The sequence below is a fragment of the Pseudomyrmex gracilis genome, unplaced genomic scaffold (genome assembly GCF_002006095.1).
Source record: "Pseudomyrmex gracilis isolate BER0280 unplaced genomic scaffold, ASM200609v1 scaffold_657, whole genome shotgun sequence".
Classification (NCBI taxonomy): domain Eukaryota; kingdom Metazoa; phylum Arthropoda; class Insecta; order Hymenoptera; family Formicidae; genus Pseudomyrmex; species Pseudomyrmex gracilis.
Window position 1 is genome coordinate 27173 of NW_018021241.1, and position 20586 is coordinate 47758.

Genomic DNA, 20586 nt, shown 5'->3' on the forward strand with positions numbered 1-20586 from the left:
TATATATATATATATATATATATAATTCTTCTGTTAAAAATTATTTTGATTCAATATGAAAAAAAAAAACAAGTGTGTTTTTATGTTAATAAAAAAGTACATTAACTTGTTAATATATTTAAATTTGCTAGCAGTCACACGTTTGAAAAAACACTGGCCATATATTTACATATACAACACAAAAAAAACGGAAATGTGTACAAGTTTTGAGATTACAATTATTATTTGTTTTTTTACACGATCGACTCTGAATCAACTAAATCGCAACGCAAAGCGCGTGTAAACGTACATGTGTGCGTTTGGATTTTTACAAATTTATTTGTTTATTTACTTCTCTTCGCAAGATGTTTCCTTTCTAACTCATAATTACTCTTTATGGCACGTAGTTTCTCAGCACTTATTGATTCCTCTCACATGCTCGTCCACTACATGGTCGCATTATTTTGAGAGATACATCAACGTACGTGGCATAAAGTTGACAAAACTTTTTTTTTTTTTTTTTTTCAAACTTCGCTTTACGTTTTTCAGATCAAACGTTTAATCAAACGTTTTAATTGGGATCGTCTCTGGACGATAACACGATGTTCGTTACGGACTGAGGTTGGCCGGAACCAGCGGTGCTCCAGCGATTTTGCTCCTTGTCGGCCATGAAGATCCAATGCTCGAACTTGTTGTTTTCCGGTTGCTTGATCTCCGACGGATTTGCGTCCAAGATCTGAGCCGTTTTACCAGTCGCGGACTTGTATTCGGATACGTAAACGACCTGCTTGTCCGTTCGGTCTTCCTTCGGACTCTTGGCGATATCCGATCGTCTCGGTGGTACAGGCGGTTTTTTGCCGGACGTGGGTTTGCCGTTTGACGTTATCTTGATCTGATTCGTCGCTTTTCGCGATTTATTCTCCGTTGTCGGTTCCTCGTTCTCGCTGTCGGCTTCGCGAACGCTCTCTCTGCCGGGCGACACTTTGATCTCCGTGATGTAAGTCATCTTCTGGGCGGTGTTCGGCATGGGAGTGTTCGGCAGCGGGGGTCGATTCTCCGGATCCTGAACGTTGTTGTAATCAATGGACTCACGTACAAGACCGCTGTCCTCGCTGTTTTCGCCGCTCGATACGCTAACGTTGCTGATATTGTGACGATCCTCCTTGTTGGGCGTCGACGTTCGCTCGCAGATCTTGCTGTTCATGCACCCCGAACCGAACTCGTACTCCTCTTCCTCGTCGTTGTCCTCGTCGTGCGGGGAAACGTTAATTATGCGTCTGGCGAAGTGCGTGTCAACGAACAAAGACTCGGTCGGTGACTTGGACTTGCTCGGCGAGTATTTGTCACGTTGCTGATCGATTTTCTGCTGCTCGAACTTCGTTCGGTTCACGTGAAACGTGGAGAAACTCCCGCCGTTCTTCCCGTCCGCGTTCTCCTCCTTGTCCGTGTTCGAAGACTTGTACCTGACCGGTTCCGACTTGGTCTCGTGAATTCGCAAATGCATCGGCGCGATCTCCGTTTCTTTATCCGCGTCTTCACGCGCGTTTGTCGTCGTCCGATTGTCATCCGAGAGCGACCGCGTGGTCGCGCGATGATGCGCGATCGGCTGTACGTCGACGTGTTTTCCACGTTCGCACTCGGCGCTGTGCTGACCGCGTCTTTCCTCGCAGCAGCGACAACCTCTGTCCACTGTCACCTTTGAAATTTGTTCTTCCACAATCGCCTGTTTGCCGGCGTAAAGCGATACGTCGTTAACGAACGCTTTCTCGTCGCTTTTCCAATCGTCCAGTCGCGTCAGATTGATCTTCGTCGGTTCCGGAGACGTCGAACTTGCGTGCAACTCGAAGTAACGCAATGCGCGACTGAAATCTTCCGACACTCTTGGACTCTGCGTCGAATCATTTCCGATATCTTTCTTCTCTAGTTCGTTGTCTTCGAAAAATTGTTTCTCGTCAGCCAGTTTGAAGTTCAATTCCGTCTCTTCGAAAGTCGGACTCTTCACAACCCGACCGTCGTTCACGATTCTCGCCAGAGAATTGTCCTCGTCCGGATTGAACATACGTTCGGAATGAATGAATTCTTGAGATAGTCGCTTGCTCAACGGCAGATTGTACAGCTCGATACTGGCGATCGTCTCGCTGTCCGAATCGTCGGCGATTCGAATCGAATCAAATTTTTGTTTCTTCTCGGACGCGTCATCCACTGATGCTGGCGCTACAGCGACCTCATCCTTCAGCTTGATCTCCACCGCGGATTTCGAGCGTTCCAACGTGCCGTTGCTCTTTTTTCTCGTACGTGTTATGTCGCACGTTTTCTCGTACGCTTCGGCGCCGGCCTCATCCCAGATCACGTCCTCCAGGGTACCCCATTCGTTCGACTTCTTGAGCTTTCGTCGATCGAACGTGTCTATCTGATCGAGTTTTGTTAGATCTTCCGTGGACTCGTTGATGTCCTCGGGCGGCAACGGCGCCTTGCGTTTCTTCGCTCCGGTCTCGGTACTCATGTCGAGACTCTGCGCCCTTTCCAGGGTCGCCGCGGTCTTGCTCTCGTACTTGGACAAATCGCCGAGACTGGCGGCTTTTCTGTAGATATCGTCCTCGTCCTCGTCGTCGTTCGCTTCCGGCACGGGTGTGCGATGAACGGTGATGTCCGCGGGATTAAGTTCGATCGTCGTGAAATTGTTCTGCATCTCGTTGTCGGTATCCGACTCCGAGTTACGTCTGTTCGTCGTCGGTTGATTCTCCAAACGATGCCGACGAGCGTCCGCGGCTGCGTCCGTGTTCTCGCGCGTTTGTTTGTTCACGTAATCGCACAACGACTCCGTGTAATCGGCGATGCTGTCGATGTTGTCGATTACGTCTTTCTTGGCGACTTGGTTCGCGCTCTTCGGCGGATCCGGCGCCTTGCGCTTGTTCTTGTGCGGACTCTTGGCGATCTCAGGTTCCGACGAGTTCATCTTCTGCGCGTTAAGCGGCTCCGAGCTGTTCTTTCGATTTCTGCGTGCCGCCATGGCGGCGTTGTGAACCTCCGTCGGCACCTCCGACGGTATGTCGATTCCCTCCCCGTCGATCTTTTTGTCGCCCTTGTCCGGCACGTCGATACCGCCATTGTCGGCGCTTATTTTCGAGACGGTCTCGTGATCGGCGCGTTGCTGAAGACGCTCGTTGCCAATTTTTCTCTCATCGGTCTCGCTCGACGTCGTGGACTGTCTGTTCGCCAGCAGCTTCTCCGCGTCCATTTTGCGCGAGTGCCGTCTCTCCAGATTCGTGTTGTGCTCGTTCTGATTCTCGATACGATGCACAGTACCGTCCAGAGCCGGCAACACCTTGATGCCAAACTTGTGATGATTGTTCTTCATCCCTTCGTCGTGACGTCGTTCGAAGCTCTGCACGCTGCCCGGCGTTGATTTCGACGATTTCATGGTCGAGTTCGTGGTCGAGTAATTCGAGTTCACGGAATCGTTCGGATCGGCGATGAAGAGACGCTTAGCGACGTTCTTGTGAGCCTGCGACAGTTCCGGAATCGACTGGCTTCTGTAGAGAGGATGACAGATCCGCGTCGGGCTCGGGCCCACGGTCTTCTTCAGCAACGTCGTCGGTTTCGAGCCGCTACCCCCGCTCTCCACTTCGAGTTCCACGTCGTACGGCGAGGCGTAGCTCAGAATCGTCAGCGCGTCCTCGTACACCATGTTGCGGAAGCTGATCTTCACGCTGGAGATGCGATCACCTGTGACGCAGTAGAGAGAAATCGCACGATATTAAAATGCAATTAGACAATTAGTTCCGCAAATTGATGATATATATATATTCAAGTAATTGCTAGGTAAAAACGTGTTTCATTTTAAATAAATTACGCTTTCGGTTTAAAATATGTTTCAGGCGTCGGTGTTGGCCCCTCAAACTGGGCCATCGATATCACACAGTACAGCTATTCGCGCACTCCACTTACGCCAACAAATGCATTTAATGAAGGCTCCTGATGCTCTTGAATCTTAATCGTCTCACGACACGCATTATCAAATGCTCGAATGCTCGGTAACAGTGCTTTCGCTGGGAAATGTGGGTATGTGGGTGATTCTCAGATCCCCGCCGGTTCTCGTCTCTCCCGAGAGAGACGTGTTTATTCTAATTAATAACGTATTATGAATTATAAACCCGTTCGCGCGCTGGAGCAACGCAATCATACGCATTCAACCGAACAAGAAACTGTGTTATATACGCTTCGCAACCTCGATGCGAGAGAAGAACGCTACGTCATCGTCGCGCGCGTTAATAAAAAAAACGTTCAGCGTGAAAGTCGAATCGGAGAAGATGATCGCGCGAAAAAAACGTAATAAAGATTTTCAATAAGTATACGTAAGAAATTGAAAAAATACGGTACACGAAAATAAGGAACAAAAACACGTTCTGAAAGAGAATTTTATATAAAATAATGAATTTTTTTTTCAATAATAAATGTTTTATAGAGATTGAGTTTTTTTTGACACTGATGTTTAACTTGACAACTTGCGAATACGATAAAAATTTATTTGTTATACATCTGAAAATACATGACCGTCAAATCTCTGTATAGAAATTTATCAGTATAAATTTCTATACAGAGAGTGTGAAAGTTTGATCGAGTTGACAGCACAATTTAACTAACCGGGGTGTATCAGTCCGGACTCGGACGCGGGACCGCGGTGCAGCAGATCCTTGACGAAGATGCCCTCCCTCATGTTACCGCACACGTTAAAACCCAGGCCGGTGAAGTCACGGCTGCGCAGACTGACCACGTTGATCTTGGTGGCCTTGGGCTGAAAGCAGGTAAAACGAGCGGGGTAACTACCGATTGTTACTACACGAGTGATGAGAACGTTCGTTCGCTCCGCGGGAGCCGCATTATCGCGCGCACACACACACACACATACACACGTGTGCGGCGGGTCGTGCTCGCGCGTAAACTCGCATCGGTCGTCGTGACGACGTCGACGATCAATGAACGGGAGTCTCTTCGATGACAAGCTAATAATCCAGGGACAAGTGGACGAGGAAGATATACGTCACATTCTCATGTAAAAAGAAGCTATAAACCCATTGATGTATTATATTATTATTATTACGCACGGCTGTATATCGCGGAGTTGATTCAGCTGAGACACAAATTGCGATTGACACAGACATGCTCGCCATTTCTGGATTATTTTCCTCGTTAAAAGTTATCAGATCCGACACGATGTTTGATTATCTTTAACTCTTGACAAATCGTGTGCGTTTTTTTTAAGTTTCGCGCGCTTCTACTTGAAAAAAAATTTTTTTCTTTTTTTTTTTTAAATTTGTAATCTGTCGACAATACTTTAATACGAGAAAGACTCGTATTTTTTTTTTTTTTTATAGAGATACACCGAAAAAATTGTATTCTTGTTTTGAAGATATCCCACTTACTTTAAGTATATTTTATACTAAAATAGGGCGCCAAGAAGAGTTTCTTATTTTAAGAGAAAAATCTTCTAAATAGTAATATTGATAAGAATATATCGTCACTCCCTACGTATAATTACATAAGTGTCACATATGGGATTTTCAGTTTATTGCATAGTGACACTCAGAAAGTCACGTTCTTTGTGGTCACCAAGTATTAAAAAAAAATATTCATAAGTATGGTAAAAATTTAAAACCGAAAGATCCCTTAACTACACCGAAAAAATTATATTCTTGTAAGTAGAAGATTTTATACTTAAAAAATCTACTTAAAGATTTTAGATGATATTCTTCTGAAATTAATAATATATTCTTTATTTAAGAATATAGTCTTTTTCGATAGTGAGATATATATATGTTTTTCTATAGAGGCTTTTTATATTCTAATCAGTATATATTCTTATCAATATTACTATTTAGAGGATTTTCCTCTTAAAATAAGAAATTCTTCTTGGCGCCTATTTTAGTATAAAATATACTTAAAATAAGTGGGATATCCTCAAAACAAGAATACCATTTTTTCGGTGTAGGGAAACTATATGAAGCTTCAAACTTTTAAACTGCTCTCCTCTAAAATTTGCGTTTTGGAGTTACGGGATTATACGTAGGGAGTGACGATATACTGATTAGAATATAAAAAGCCTCTAGAAAAACACATATATCTCACTATCGAAAAAGACTATATTCTTAAATTAAGAATATATTCTTAAAAATAAAGAATTATATTCTTCATTTCAGAAGAATATCATCTGAAATCTTTAAGAAGATTTTTTAAGTATAAAAATCTTCTACTTACGAGAATATAATTTTTTCGGTGTGTTATTTATTTATTTACGCGCAACCGCGAAATAATTGTCGCGATTCGTTTGTTTTCTTTCGCTAGATCGCTCCGAAATCGCGGAGAATGATAAAAAAAATGTCACATATATCGTCTCCTTACGATCCACTTCCATCCTGCAATTATCACGTCGTCGTATTGCGTGACCAAACGAGAACTGTTATCACGTTCGGCGCTTCTTTAGGTTCAACAGTGGAATGGAATTTATTGCCCATCTGCCGTGCAATAACTCAGTCCGGCAGAAACAATACCAATTATGAGTTACAGTAACGGTGAAGTGTACGCTCTGTCACACAACACCTTGTGCGTTTGCACAAGGTGTATACAATCGCATTGTCTCGGTACGGAAAGAACGACATCAATCGGGAGATATAGTTGAAAAGAGACATCGGGAGAGATTGTGTTACTTTTCACGCGAAAATTATACGCAAGATTTGTTTTATGTTACTTTTAATCGCCGTGTTTATTGCAGACAATACAAAAACAAATACCATGATAAGACGAGACTTGATTGAATTGATTGTTTTGAGAATGATAAGGTATTAAATGAACGTTCTTTCTTTTATCTTTTACAAAAAAAAACATAACTAATTGAATGCCACTTACCCCAACGCAAGAATCATCGAGGGTACGACGTTTGTCGGTGCGGATAGCCGAGCCGAGACCCAACGACGACCAAGGCGTGGACCATCGCGTTGAATCCTTGGCGGGTGTGTCGCCAGGTATGACCGACGACGGTTTCTCCGCGACGCGGCTAACCGCCGCAGGCGTGGCATCCTTGAAGCAAGGATTGTCGAAGGCGTATGCATCCTCGACGATCTCGGGATCGGTAACCAGCACCAAATGCTTACCTGCCGAACAGTAAAAACGAACGTGACGTTCCATAATCGAGCGGAATAATTTTCCTTTCGAGCAAATTTTTGTGGCGGGAAATGGTTTTCCAGGAAAAAAAAGAGAAAACTAAATAAAAATTACAGAATACCGGAGAGGAACGAGAAAAATGTGGAAGAAAAGAATATATTAAAAAAAAAAAAAAAAAACAAGAATCACAAAGAAGAAACATAAAAAATACCGAGACGCACAATGTACGCGCGAGGAGAGTCAAAAATCGTTCCCAAAGGAGTCTCGTCTCGGATAACAATTAATTCTCAAATTTATTCGCGAAAAAATATTTCCGAGAAGATTTTCTCATGAGATTCTCACGCTCAGGTAGTCTGAAAAAAATATTCTCTCTATTATACACAGAGAGACACGGACACGCGTCTCCGTATCTCTCTCTGTAAAAAACTAAAAATTCAATCTAAGATAACGCAATTCAATTGTTGCGTTGTGTTATTGCGCTTATTTTTACTTCGGTATTGCATAAGTCCCACCGCATCCTCTCTCTCTCTCTCTCTCTCTCCCGTTTTGCTCCGTACCGTGAAAGTTTCTTGTCGCGCGGCGCGTTTTATTCCCCGCACATTGTTACGGCACGTGAATGGAATCGTAATCGATGTGACTCACTTCTCAAGCTCATGAGAGAGCGCGCGTTATTACTTATTATTACAAAACACGCGGGGCGATCGAGCATCTCCGATCACGCGCGCGCGCGCCTATACGCACCGTATACGGTGCACAACCTCCTGCGATGTATATCGACAGGAAGGAAACGCATTCTTCTCTCTCGAAACCGCCCGTGTCCCGCTACATATATCCGATACATCCACGTCCGCTCCGACTTTGACCGCGTATATCCACGCTACGTACATACGTACACACATCGGTGTCGGATGGTTGCGCATGATGATCCGACGGTATTCCTCGGTGTGTCCGAGCTGTGTTATTTTACGGTAGCAAAAAAGCGGATTTCTCTCAACTTCTTCTCGCGAGATACTTCGGATCTCTCTTTCTCGGACCTCATTTTTTTTTTCAAAAAAACACTTTTTTGGTAAATTAACAGCGTTGTTTTTTTTTTGTTTTTAAATAAAGAGATGAAATCTAGTTCGTTCTATTACACCGAAAAAATTGTATTCTTGTTTCGAGGATATCCCACTTACTTTAAGTATATTTTATACTACAACAAAATAGGCGCCAAGAAGAGTTTCTTATTTCAAGAGGAAAATCCTCTAAATTAGTAATATTGATAAGAATATATATTGATTAGAATATAAAAAGCCTCTATAGAAAAACATATATATATATCTCACTATCGAAAAAGACTATATTCTTAAATTAAGAATATATTAAACTAATGAATGAAATAAATTGGGTTGTAAGAGCCGTTTGCACAGGATGTTGTGTAGAGAATGTGCTGAAATATATATATATATATGTATACACATATATACTTCGAAATAATTTATACACATTCTCTGCACAACATCCTGCAAACGGCTCTTACAACCCAATTTATTTCATTCATTAGTTTAAAAACTTCTGAGCCCGAAGAATCTTCTTCTTGTTATTATTAATTTAAGAATATATTCTTAATTTCAGAAGAATTATCATCTAAAATCTTTAAGACGATTTTTTAAGTATCAAATCTTCTACTTACGAGAATATAATTTTTTCGGTGTTTAAATGCTCGCCAGTTCTCTTCCTCGGACCTCGTTTTTTTCTTTTTTTTTGTTTTCAAGAAAACACACTTTTTCGGTCATTTTTGAATTGTGCAAAAAAGAGATGAAATCTAGTTTCATTCTACGTGGGACGATGTCCGCGCGTTTTTTTATTGCCACAACACACAAATACCTCAAGCGAAAAAATACTACGGGCGATAAACAGCCTGTTTTTCCTCGATCGCGCAATATCGCAATATCGCAAGGATGTCCCGGATTTTTTCCCGCCGGCGACAGGCGCGGCATTTCTCACAAAAGCTGTCTCGCCACGCGCATTTTACGCACCTACGCATTTTATTTATTTATCGACATGCAAATTGCACACATTCGTCGTGTGTGTTGATGCATGCGCACACTTTCGAGTCGCGATTAGTCGGCAATATTCCTCTCTTTTTTCCCTTCTCTCTCTCTCTCTCTTCTCCTGTTGCATTACGTAACGCACAATGAGGCGACTAATCGTGCTTGGTATGCACAATTGGCGACGCCTCGAGTTTTCGAAGGCTGTTCGGAGGAACGAGAGGGACGAAGAGAAGGATATATAACACATTTTGCCGTTGTTGAAAAAGAATTCTCGAAATTTACGACGCGTGTCGTCGTGCAATATTTCTCGTCGTGCAAATCTCGTCGAGCAAATGAAATATTTAAGACCGTGGCGTCGTCGCAGCCAACGACGACGGTGTCCAACCGACCGCGTTGGTTGCATTTTCCCGATGCAGATGCGCCTCGCGGGCATCGATATGCCTACCGTAAAACGACGCCGCATACTTTCGCATCGGCCCGAGCAAGCGATACCGCGAGGCGCGACTCAAGCGCTCACGTTGGGGAAATTGAACTTTTCAACAGAACCGTAATTTTTTCTTCCGCAACAACGTTAACAAAACAAAAAAAAATGTAATTTTCAACGAGATTGGGGGAAAGAATTTTTGTTCGATTTTTTTCTTGAATAATTATTTTTTATATCAATAATTCTTTTTACGTGTAAACAACGCGAATAAAAATATATTTTGTGATCATACGTTAAAATGGAAGATATATGTTTCAATTGTTTATTTTTATACACATTTATTTAGAAAAAAAAAGAAATAAAAACAATACTTTTAAAATAAGTTTTTAGTTTTTGTTTCAATAAATATTGAAAAATGTTTTTCAAAAAACTTTTTACGTAGCAGTCTCTGTGTAAAAATGGGCACACGTGCGCTAGTGTTTTATGCTAGTTCATTTAAGACGCTCACGCTATACAATGTCGGCTTATCGAAAATAACTTCGTTTTCGCGATATTCATGTGTGTGACTGAAATAATCAATTTCCGCCACATATAGAGCAATTGCAAACGGCTAGCGTTCATTCTCTTCACAAAGCCGACAAGTGAACGTCACCGTCGGAAACGATTGATAAATACGGGAAGATAAAAAAAAAACGAACAAATGACGATTCAAATTCCTCATACGATACCCCCCGTATAAGTAGCTGTTTTTACATCTAATTCCTTCTGTATATTTACAAATGTTTTCATTCTCAATATTTTTTTTAGGATCAAGCAACGTGTGTGTTTAGGTACTCCGGATACTTTTCTATTGTCTTTTTCCCACGTGTCGGCGCAATTTTGTGATTCTATTCAAATAACGAAACTAACTTAAATCATCAAACTTGATTGAAAACAATCGTGCGGCGCGAACCGGCGTTTAACGGGGTTAACACGCGCCGCATTGTGTTTTACGCAGTGTGCATAAAAAAAAAAACGCGCACACGGCGATACGGCACGACGACGAAGAGAATACAAAACGGCTCGTAAAAAGTCCGCGCGCGGCGACTATAATTTTTTAAACTCTTTCTTACAAGTCGCGGTCCAGAGGTAGACGAGATCTCTCTTATCAAAACATCATCACACCCACCCGGAGGAGGAGAGGCGCTACGCCTTTGCGAGAGACGCCAATGGGGCGCATACCATAGGCGCCAAGGTGAGCTAGCTCGCTTTCTCTCTTTCTCTTCTTCTTATTCCGCCTCCTTCCTCTTTTCGTCTTCCTCTGCTTCTTCTTCTTCGTCGTTATCGTCGTCGTCGTCGTTCTCCTCCTCCTCCTTCCCCTTCTTCTCTTCTTCTTCTTCTTCTCGTTCTTCGCTTCGAGTCGCGCGCGAGATCCACGCACACCCTACTATTACCACTACCGCGTCCATCCCAAGCGCGTTTGCTCTTATCGAGATCCAACTGATCTGGTTCTCGGCTTTATCTCTCTCTCTCTCTCTCTCTCTCGGAAGCCTCTCACGGCGGGACGCCTGCATGATCGGGTGTGACTCTTCTTTTCGAGGCGAACTGTTACGATAAAGTCCTAATGGACTCCCGGCGTCTGTATAACGAGAAAACGCGCCCGCGACCAATCTCTCTCCGACTATGATGAGTTTTTTTTTTTTTTTTTTTTATATGTATCGAGCGCTACACCGAAAAAATTATATTCTCGTAAGTAGAAGATTTTATACTTAAAAAATCTTCTTAAAGATTTTAGATGATATTCTTCTGAAATTAAGANTATAATTCCTTATTTAAGAATATATTTTTAATTTAAGAATATAGTCTTTTTCGATAGTGAGATATATATATGTTTTTCTATAGAGGCTTTTTTTTTTATTCTAATCAGTATATATTCTTATCAATATTACTATTTAGAGGATTTTTCTCTTAAAATAAGAAACACTTCTTGGCGCCTATTTTAGTATAAAATACACTTAAAGTAAGTGGGATATCCTCAAAACAAGAATACAATTTTTTCAGTGTATACTCGAAGAAGTGAAAAATAAAAGATATTTTTTTCGTTTCACGTCGCTCGTGATCTTCTTCGCGCGCGCGTGCGTCCCGCGGAGCTCAAATAAAACTTGGGGACGCCGAAATTAGGTAGCGAGCTGATGGGGTGGCAACAACACAAAGTGTATATTTTTATATCCGCAAACATTTTTTTTTTTATATTGTAATAATTAACGTAATTGATTTTTTATTAATTTTGTTTTTATTATTCTTTTGTCGCGCGGCAATGTGAGTTTTTTTTTTCTTACGATTAATCTTTCGAATGTATGTCGCGTGAGATGCTCGTCGCAGGAGAATTTGAGACGTGCCATTGTGGCGTTTGCGGATGTTCTCAGCGATTAAAAAACGCGCTTTGATTACGCGTAAATATCATCTAACGCGCCCGTTTCATGACGCAGCGTCGTTTTTTTTTTGTTTTTTTTTTTTACAGGTAATTTTTACGCGCGACGAGATTACGGATCGAGATAATAATGAATTTTTGCAAAACTCTTCGTAGAGAAGTGGACAGAATCTCGCAGAAATCTCGACCGAGTGCGCGAGTTGATTGGTTTCCGCGCGTAAATGAGAGAAACGATCTTGAGAGAGAAACAGAGAGAAAAAAAAAAAAAAAAGAAACGAGTCATTCGTTAGGTAGGTACTTACGATCCGCTTGCGTAAACTCCGGAAACGTCGTCACGTATATAAGTTTAAAAACCAATTTTAGGACGCGCATGTGTGTAACGAAGCTTATTTTCACATTAACAATGAAATTATCTACTCGGATAACGAATATTGACAGTGAGTCACTTAAAGTGTGTCAGATCTCCTCCGTGTGTGTGTGACATATCGTTTTTTCTTTCTCTCTTTTGCGTCAAACCCACCGAGAAAATAAATCGCGAGATTTTCCGCCAACGAGAATTCCGCGCGCAAAAACGGCGTGTCGTATTTTTTGAATCACGAGAATAATATCCGCGATGTAGTTTGTGCGATCGGACACAATTTATTTTGCGCCGTTAAAAAAACATGAACATCACACGCGAAACACAACTTCTTCTAACAAACGCGCGTCATTGCTTAAAGTGAGGTGCGAGTTTTTCTTCAACGAGTTACCCGTTCGAAATCGAATTGAAAATGTAGTACAAAAATTCGTTCGGCTTCGAAGCCGATCTCACGCGGAAGAAGTTTAACATACCTATATCGCGAAAGTTTGAACGTCGTGAGAGAATTCCTGACGTTGTGTTGCGCGTCTCAAATTTATTTATTACCCCGGTTAAGGGAAGGACGCACGTGTTGTTGTTTTTCCGACAAATTCCAGGAAAATTTCGCATTCGAACGAAGTAACGGGGGTTGTGAAATGCAATTTATTTCGAAGAAAGTTTGCGACGCGACGCGCGAGATGGAAAAGAAGAGAGCCCCGTCGTCCAAGACGTGATGGACGTAGCGAAAACTCTCTTGTTAGTCTTGCGCAACCTTCCGTGAATTACGAAAAGAAACTCGAGCGCGGCGCGCCCGGGGAAGAGCACGCGCGCAATTCGTTCCACACTCCAGTGATCTGGTATTTAGGTGCGCGCGGACCTGCCGCATCGCGCATCGCATCGCATCACGGCCGGTTCGCCATTCTTCAAGGTCACGTCACACACACACACACACACACGCGCCGGACCGAGGTCACTGGCGAGTAGAAAAAAACGGTGTGGTGCGCCGTAAATATCGCAGATTATGTTTCTCTGTCTCTCTCTCTCTCTCTCTCTCTCTCTCTCTCTCTCTCTCTCTCTCTCTCTCTCGTTTGCGGTTTTTATATTAAATCAGGATCATTTGTGACAAAACGCATTTAAGCCGAAGTTTTTTTCCCACTCGATTCGCCGATTGCAACTACGTATATTACAAATCTGAGCTGCGTTTTATGTAATTAGTGATAAAGTGTATTTTTTTTTCTCTCTCTCTCTCTCTCTCTCTCTTTTAAATAAAACCTGTTTGTATAACTTGTAAAATAGCATCGACACAATATAGTTCTGTAAAAAAAATTTTATTATCCTGCACTTGTCATTGGCAAAAATCAATAAATTCCGCACTGAATCTTTTCCTGTAAAACAAAAAAAAACAGATATCAGAAAATAATAAAAAAAATTAATTTGGCGCTACAGGAATGTTCACTTTGTTGTCAGGAAGCGCCAAGTTGTTTTGTACGCAAAATTATCTTCGATACTGTTATTTGGTTTCTTGTATTTTTGTATGTGACACTATAATAAAATTCTTAACCAGCCGTTTCTTAACCAGTCGTTCTTGTATTTTTTTTACATTATCCTTATATATATATCTCTTTTTTCACTTCAATTGAAATTGCAAACTACTTCATGCGCGCAAAGTTAACGCGAAAAAATATCAAGTGTATTATCATTTTTTTTGCGTTAATTAATCCGAACGTGTGCGGTCACGTACGGTAGTTCTCACTCGTCGTTCCGGAGAGAATTGACTTGTACAATTTACAATTGCTAATGATTTTACGATAATCGGCGTCGATCAAACGAGTCTGCCGACGAACAACGTCTCGAAATCGATTCCGATCACCATGGCGACTTTAGGATCCGTAAATAGAGATAATGAATGAACGATCGATGAAACGTGTAATCAATGAGCGCGCGCGCGTGACAGTCTATTACAGACCGCGCTTATATATACGTACTTCACGGATTCTGAGAGAATTGCAGTTGGTCGCGGGTTGTGTACGGGTATTAAACTTGTTATCTCCAGTCTCAGAAATCGCTTTACCGCAAGAAACGCCGACGACGACGATGCCCACGAATATAAGTCGTCACACACGTGGGTGATAATTCTCTCAATTAAAGAATTATCGATTATCTTTCGAAATATATTAAAACGACAATACGAATCCGATATTTTTGTTAAAAAAAATCTTCGCGCGTAGACGAGTTATAAAAACGGAAAATGTGTTACAAAGAAATCTTTATTTTAATCTTTCTTTAATGAGAGAGAGCACAACTCTTTTCTCACAAAAGTAATACGAGATATATACCGGAATTAGCGCGCGAGAGAGATTTAATAATAATAATAATAATGTCGTTGTGAGAAAGGATTAAAGCCTCGGAGAGGTCCGGCTTACAATCGTAGTAACGAGTCATGCTTCGATTGCACCGGATAACCAGAGGAGAGACTACAGGCTCGCGCTCTCACCCGTTACACCGATGGACGCGTTTGGTAATGCATTCGATAATGCACCGGTGTGTTTCGCCCGCTACCATTATATATAGAAGCAGGATTCCTGAGGATAGCTGGCGGGAGGAGAAAGGGAAGAAAGAGAGGAGCTAGAGGCACGCGGTGTATAAAGAAGGTGTTGTATATATGTACGTATAATAATCTACCAGCCAACACACGGAGGATTAGAAGGAGGATATATATTGTGGCTCGCGCGCGGCGGAAGAGAAGAGGGAAGGATCGTGTGTGTGTGTGTGTGCGTGTAGGAAGGGGAATGACAACAGCCGTGATTATGCAGAAATGCGAGGCGTGGCGTTCGTAAAAAGGCGCCTTAAGTGAAGTCTATATTCGTGGCCGCGCCGTCGATGTTTCGCGTCGATTAGAGAAAACGCGCGCGCTTCCGCGGGTTTTGAAAATAATAAAATATTTTCACAGACAGAATTAACATAGAACGAAGTACGAGTTAGATGTGGATAATAACAAAACAAACAAACAAACAAACAAAAAAAAAAAAGAAAATAATATTAAAATAATTATTTACCAGAAACTCCTGCGTTTGCCAATATATTTTTTACTCTTCCTTCTCATAAACAATTTAGACGTAATTGCGTATATTCGGAAATCACGTTGACGTGTTTTATTAGGTTGTTTGTTTTTTCTTCTGCGTGGAATCTCGACGTCAATTAAGAGAATATAATTAGTATATTTCCTTCTAAAAATTTATTTGTATGCTGTCTCGAGATTAAATTAAAAAAAAAAAAAAAAAAAAAAAAAAAAAACACATTGAAATTATTCTGCTGACCTTTTAACAAACATCGAAATTATTCATCTTTGAAATTATTCCACTGATAAATGGCAATTTGCAAAGAATAGAATTATCACCTATTTCATATACTTGGTCACGTGACGATCACTCGCTCTTTTTGCACTCTCGTCTAGTTTATTGCACACATTTTAAATTACATCACGCATCATATTTTTTATTTCTCCGTTCGCGTCTCTCTTGCTGTTATGTTTCATTCTCACGTACTATTATCTTGTGTGCATACTTTCGATGTTGATATTCAAGATGTTTAACAGCTTATTATATATTTTTACACGCGCGCGTATCTCGGTATCTCGGGAAACGATAAGAGAATTAGGCCCCGTCAATTTGACGGGGTATAATATACCGCGGGGGTTATAATATATTTTCTTTTCTCTATCTTATACATATACGCTTCTCTCGCGCGAGAGAGCTTTATTGTCGCGCGTCGTAAGTCACATGTCGTCGTAGTCGCCATTTCAAAGTGCGATAAGACGCGGCGTCATTATCATCGCGAGTTTAAGTATTTTACATCGCGGAGAGAGAAACGCGCGCATTCCTCCACGGAGCAGCGCGCGTTTTACAACACCACCGGGACTGAAAACGCGCGCGGAATCCGCGACGCGTTGATAAAATATACGTACACACACATACATCCGATCGACAAACATCTGAATTACGCGCTCTCTTTTTTCCTCGCGAAAACAATAAATAAAAACAAACATCACGTTCTTTCGCGTCGTATAAAATAATATTTGCTCGCTCGGCGAGTTAGTTCAACGTTAGCCGGAGCTAATCGAGCGCAAAAAAATTACACCAAAATGAGACGAGTATAGCTGACCTTATTCGCGAACGCATTAATTTTACGACGCTTGAAAAAAAATACATTTAAATATAATTTCGAAAGTATCGACAAGTGTTTATCCGCTTTTTAGAACTCGGCGTGTGACTTGCACATATCTGGTACAAAAAAAAAAAAAAAATCTCCGGTTTATTTGTATATACATGTGTTTTATTTATTTGTTTATTTATATACTTATCTGTTTATGCTCGGTTCTATAAACTTTATGTAAATCTTCTCGTTATATAGTTTTACCGTCGACCCGCGTCGAGATAGCGTGCTAATTACGCTATCACACGCGACCGAAGGAGAGATAGCGCGTTATACATATTGTAACACACAACATACCTTTTCCGTTCGTTAAAAAGCACCCTCGTGCGCGGCGCACGTAGAAAATCAAATTACACGCGCGCGCACGGACGCGTGACTCTCGTAAATCACGTTTCGATACAGAAGAGAGAAAGATAGACGGAGAAAAAGAGAAGAAGATCCGCCGGTCGCGGAAAAGTAGGAGACTTTCATAAACAAGACGACCAACTTTACGGTTAGATCGAACTGGATCGCGCAGGTGCTATGTGAGAGATTGCTTTTCACATTATGTAATTTAGCGCGACCGTGTAAGTGTCGCGGGGGCATAGCACAATTTCGGACGTCGCGTTTAAGATCCGAGGATAGATAAAAAGGGAACGCATCCCGTCGTTTCTTTTCACGCGCTTATAATCGATTTCGTATGCGAGACTCCCCCGAAAGACACTCGTGGGAAGAAACGAATGGAATCTGGTTGAATCAGAATAATAGAGTATATGATTGTATTAGCGCTCTCGGGGTTATTTCTACCGGATGTGTTAGCAGTACATGTGAGAGAAATTGAATCGTGAAGGGCGCGTTTGTTGTTTTGTTAACGATCAATAAAATTAAGAGCCACAATTGAACAATATAAAAACACTACTTCCTGAATGAAATATTTATAAGAAATATTTTACAATACCTACAAAGATGTTTTTTCGGGTTTGAACCGCGTTAGTGTCATTTTTATACCGACGTTTCGTGAACATTACAGCTCACTTCATCAGGGTTTGAAGAGCAGCCTGATACTGTAATGTTCACGAAACGTCGGTATAAAAATGACACTAACGCGGTTCAAACCCGAAAAAAACATCTTTGTATGTTAATACTACACACCGCGAAAGCGTCAAATATCAAATTTTACAATACCGTTTACATTATTTTACTTGGATGAAATAAATTTTTACACATCGTTCAATTTGCTCTCAACTGTTAATCGACTTGTAAGTGACCGACAAAAATGTGTTTTTTGATACACATTATATTTCTGTAATGTAACAAGCGTATTTACTAGACGAAAGCTGACGTTTCGGACACTGGTAGATAGATGTTTTTTAAAAAAAAAAAAAAAAAAAAAAAACACATTTGTCATTATTATACAAGAAGTGCTTGTTGCAAGTGAGTAGGTTTTATTCTTTTACCGTATTGTGTCTACAATTGGTTTAACCTTCGTATTTGCCCTACTTTAGATATAAAAGCTCTCTCACACGCGCGCGCACTACATTTGACGGAATTGCAACTTCTTCTTCTTCGAGAGAGAGTCTCTCGTGTGTGTGTGTGTACATTTTTTTATTTTGCTTTCCTAAGTTTAGTGCTATCACATCGAATTTATTACACACACACACACACACACTTGTCGTGTACGATGCTATCTTTTACCCGCTATTTCATTATACCACCAATCATCATATCATCATCTTGAATCTCTCAATTACTTGATTAGCTCGTTAGATATTACTTGAGAAAACTTGTAAACCGCAAATTGTATTTTAAATATTTCACAGCGAGCTACGAGACACGCAATTGTTTTTCGTTTTACATATTTGTTTTATTTCGTACCAACGTAAAAAACAAAATTAGAGCGAGGAGAAGTTTACCGAAGAAAAAAGAGAGAGAGAGAGAAACGATAAATTTTGCGGTAAGAAGATAGACGAAAACTGGGATACTATCTTCGCGCAAAAGAATAAAAAAAATGTAAATCGATCGATCGCTCTCTCAAGTAAGTAGTTGTCGCGGAAAAAACTTCGTTGTCGCGGTTGCGAAAATCGCGGTACACGGCTCGGTGCAATGCGGGCCGAACGTGTTTGTTGAACTCCGCGTGTTCCGCAAAGTTGCGAAACCCGTTTGCCAATATCTCGCTCATACCGGAGACAGATAAAGAACCTCTCTTACGCACAGTCGTGTTCCGCGTGTCCGCGAATTCCGAGAATTTTGCTCTTGCCTCCCCTTCTCGGTTGAATAAAACGTCGGGCGCGATCAAAAAAATCCAGCGCATTAATTACTCTCCGGCGCGCACTTGCACTTAACGCGATCAAATTTCCTCGTACCAAATTCAAAACTGTACACATCCCTTTTTTGTTTAAGCTAATTGTACGCGAGATCGAATTTCTTCGCACGCGCGCGAAAGACAAAAAAAAATCAATTTGTGTATTTTTTTAAATAAATTGTTTTAAAAATTTATTTATAGAAACTTTACAATTTTATTTCGCAGCAAATCACAATTTTTAAAATCGTGGAGAATATTTCGCAGGTTGTGAAACACTCGTACGTTGATTTTTCTTTTCGTGTTAAAATTGCGCGAAAAGTAATTTACGGCGGCGCGTCGCCTTATTAGGGTCGTCTCTCCCCGAAAGCGTGTCAATGTCGGCGCGTGTATTCCACTTTATCTCCTCAAACAGGAAGGCATTATTACTCATTCTAATCGAAACTTTGCGCCGTTCCAGTTGTAAGAGACGCTTTAGGTAGGCGTACACCTTCTAATAAATGAAAAGCGAAAATCCCATCGAGAGCTGGGCAAGGCCCCGGTGCGCGCTGCGTTCTTTTTTTTTTTTTCATGAATCCCATTTTCAATGCCCAATTGTTTGTATGAATGAAGATGGGACAATTGCGTGCGTGTGTGCGTGTGTGTGCGTGTGTGATCTGATTACGAGCGTAATATACGTCGTGATTCATGGAACTGCGTCGCTTCACGTTTCGTGGCACCCGTTTTGATGGAATAATAATCCGATCGTTACAGAAAGAGAGGACGCGTTCTCTCGAAAAGCCGCCGCACACGCATCGACGTAAAAAATATCACCTTACGCAACTCCGCGAACAATTGCAATACGCTTGTAAAAAATATTGCAATTAATCGTATTAGAAAATCGTTTATTTTGCAACGAAGAACTACGATTTTATTTTGTGATTTTTGTCATCGCGAAGTTTCAATCCGTGTATTTTAATCATTCGCGTTGAGTGGTCGCGTTGTTACAGCTTGCATGCATAATGTGACTCGTTGATTGCAATAATCGCGAGATTCTTATCGAGCGTTTATCGCATAATTGACGCGCGGTGTGTATAAACAATTTTGCGAGTTCTAATTATCAGTCCGTTTCTCCGACACGTATAGAGAGTTCTTGAGAGAGAGAAAGAGAGAGAGAGAGAGAGAGAGAGAGAGAGAGAGAGAGAGAGACAGAGAGAGAGAGAGAGAAAGAGACAGAGAGAGACGCGCTACCGAACGTATATGTAAAAGGTGTGGGAAACTCGCAGACCGATTCTCATATACGAGAACGTCCTAGATTCGAATTGTAATTCGTCGTTGTCCTTTTACTTCGCGGCCGACGAATTTCGCGGATGCATCCTCCTCCACTCGTCACCGATGATCGCACGCTTTCTCTCCTGCATCGCGTTGATGTCTCCTCTTATCGCGGGCGGAAAGAGACGCTAACGCTTTTTACGAGAAGAACACACGCAATGCGCATGCGGAGATCGATATATATTTTTATAAAAAAACGAATCTTCATTAAAATTTTATATCGGATATAATAAATAACTATTCATATATCGCAGTATTTGTTTATAACTTTATATCTTCCAAACAAAGTTTCGTTAATTTTATTTTTATTATTTTTTCGATTTTATTTATTTTTATTATTTTTATTTATTTTTATTATTTTAAATATATCGCTGCTGAAATGTTTATATTTGTAATATTAATGTTTACTGATGCGTACCAGTGCGAAATGACAATATTTTTCTA

At 41.1% G+C, this 20586-nt stretch overlaps 1 protein-coding gene across 1 annotated transcript in view; it reads right to left on the reverse strand.

Annotated features, from left to right (window-relative positions):
• Positions 1–56: 56 nt before the first annotated feature.
• Positions 57–20586, reverse strand: part of LOC109861244 — a 28338-nt gene continuing 7808 nt past the window's right edge. The window contains exons 2-4 of the mRNA XM_020440800.1: positions 6883–7127; positions 4624–4774; positions 57–3705 (exon numbers count right to left, since the gene is read on the reverse strand). Coding sequence (XP_020296389.1) covers positions 551–3705; positions 4624–4774; positions 6883–7127 — 3551 coding nt within the window. The 3' untranslated portion in view covers positions 57–550. The remainder of the gene's footprint in view (positions 3706–4623; positions 4775–6882; positions 7128–20586) is intronic.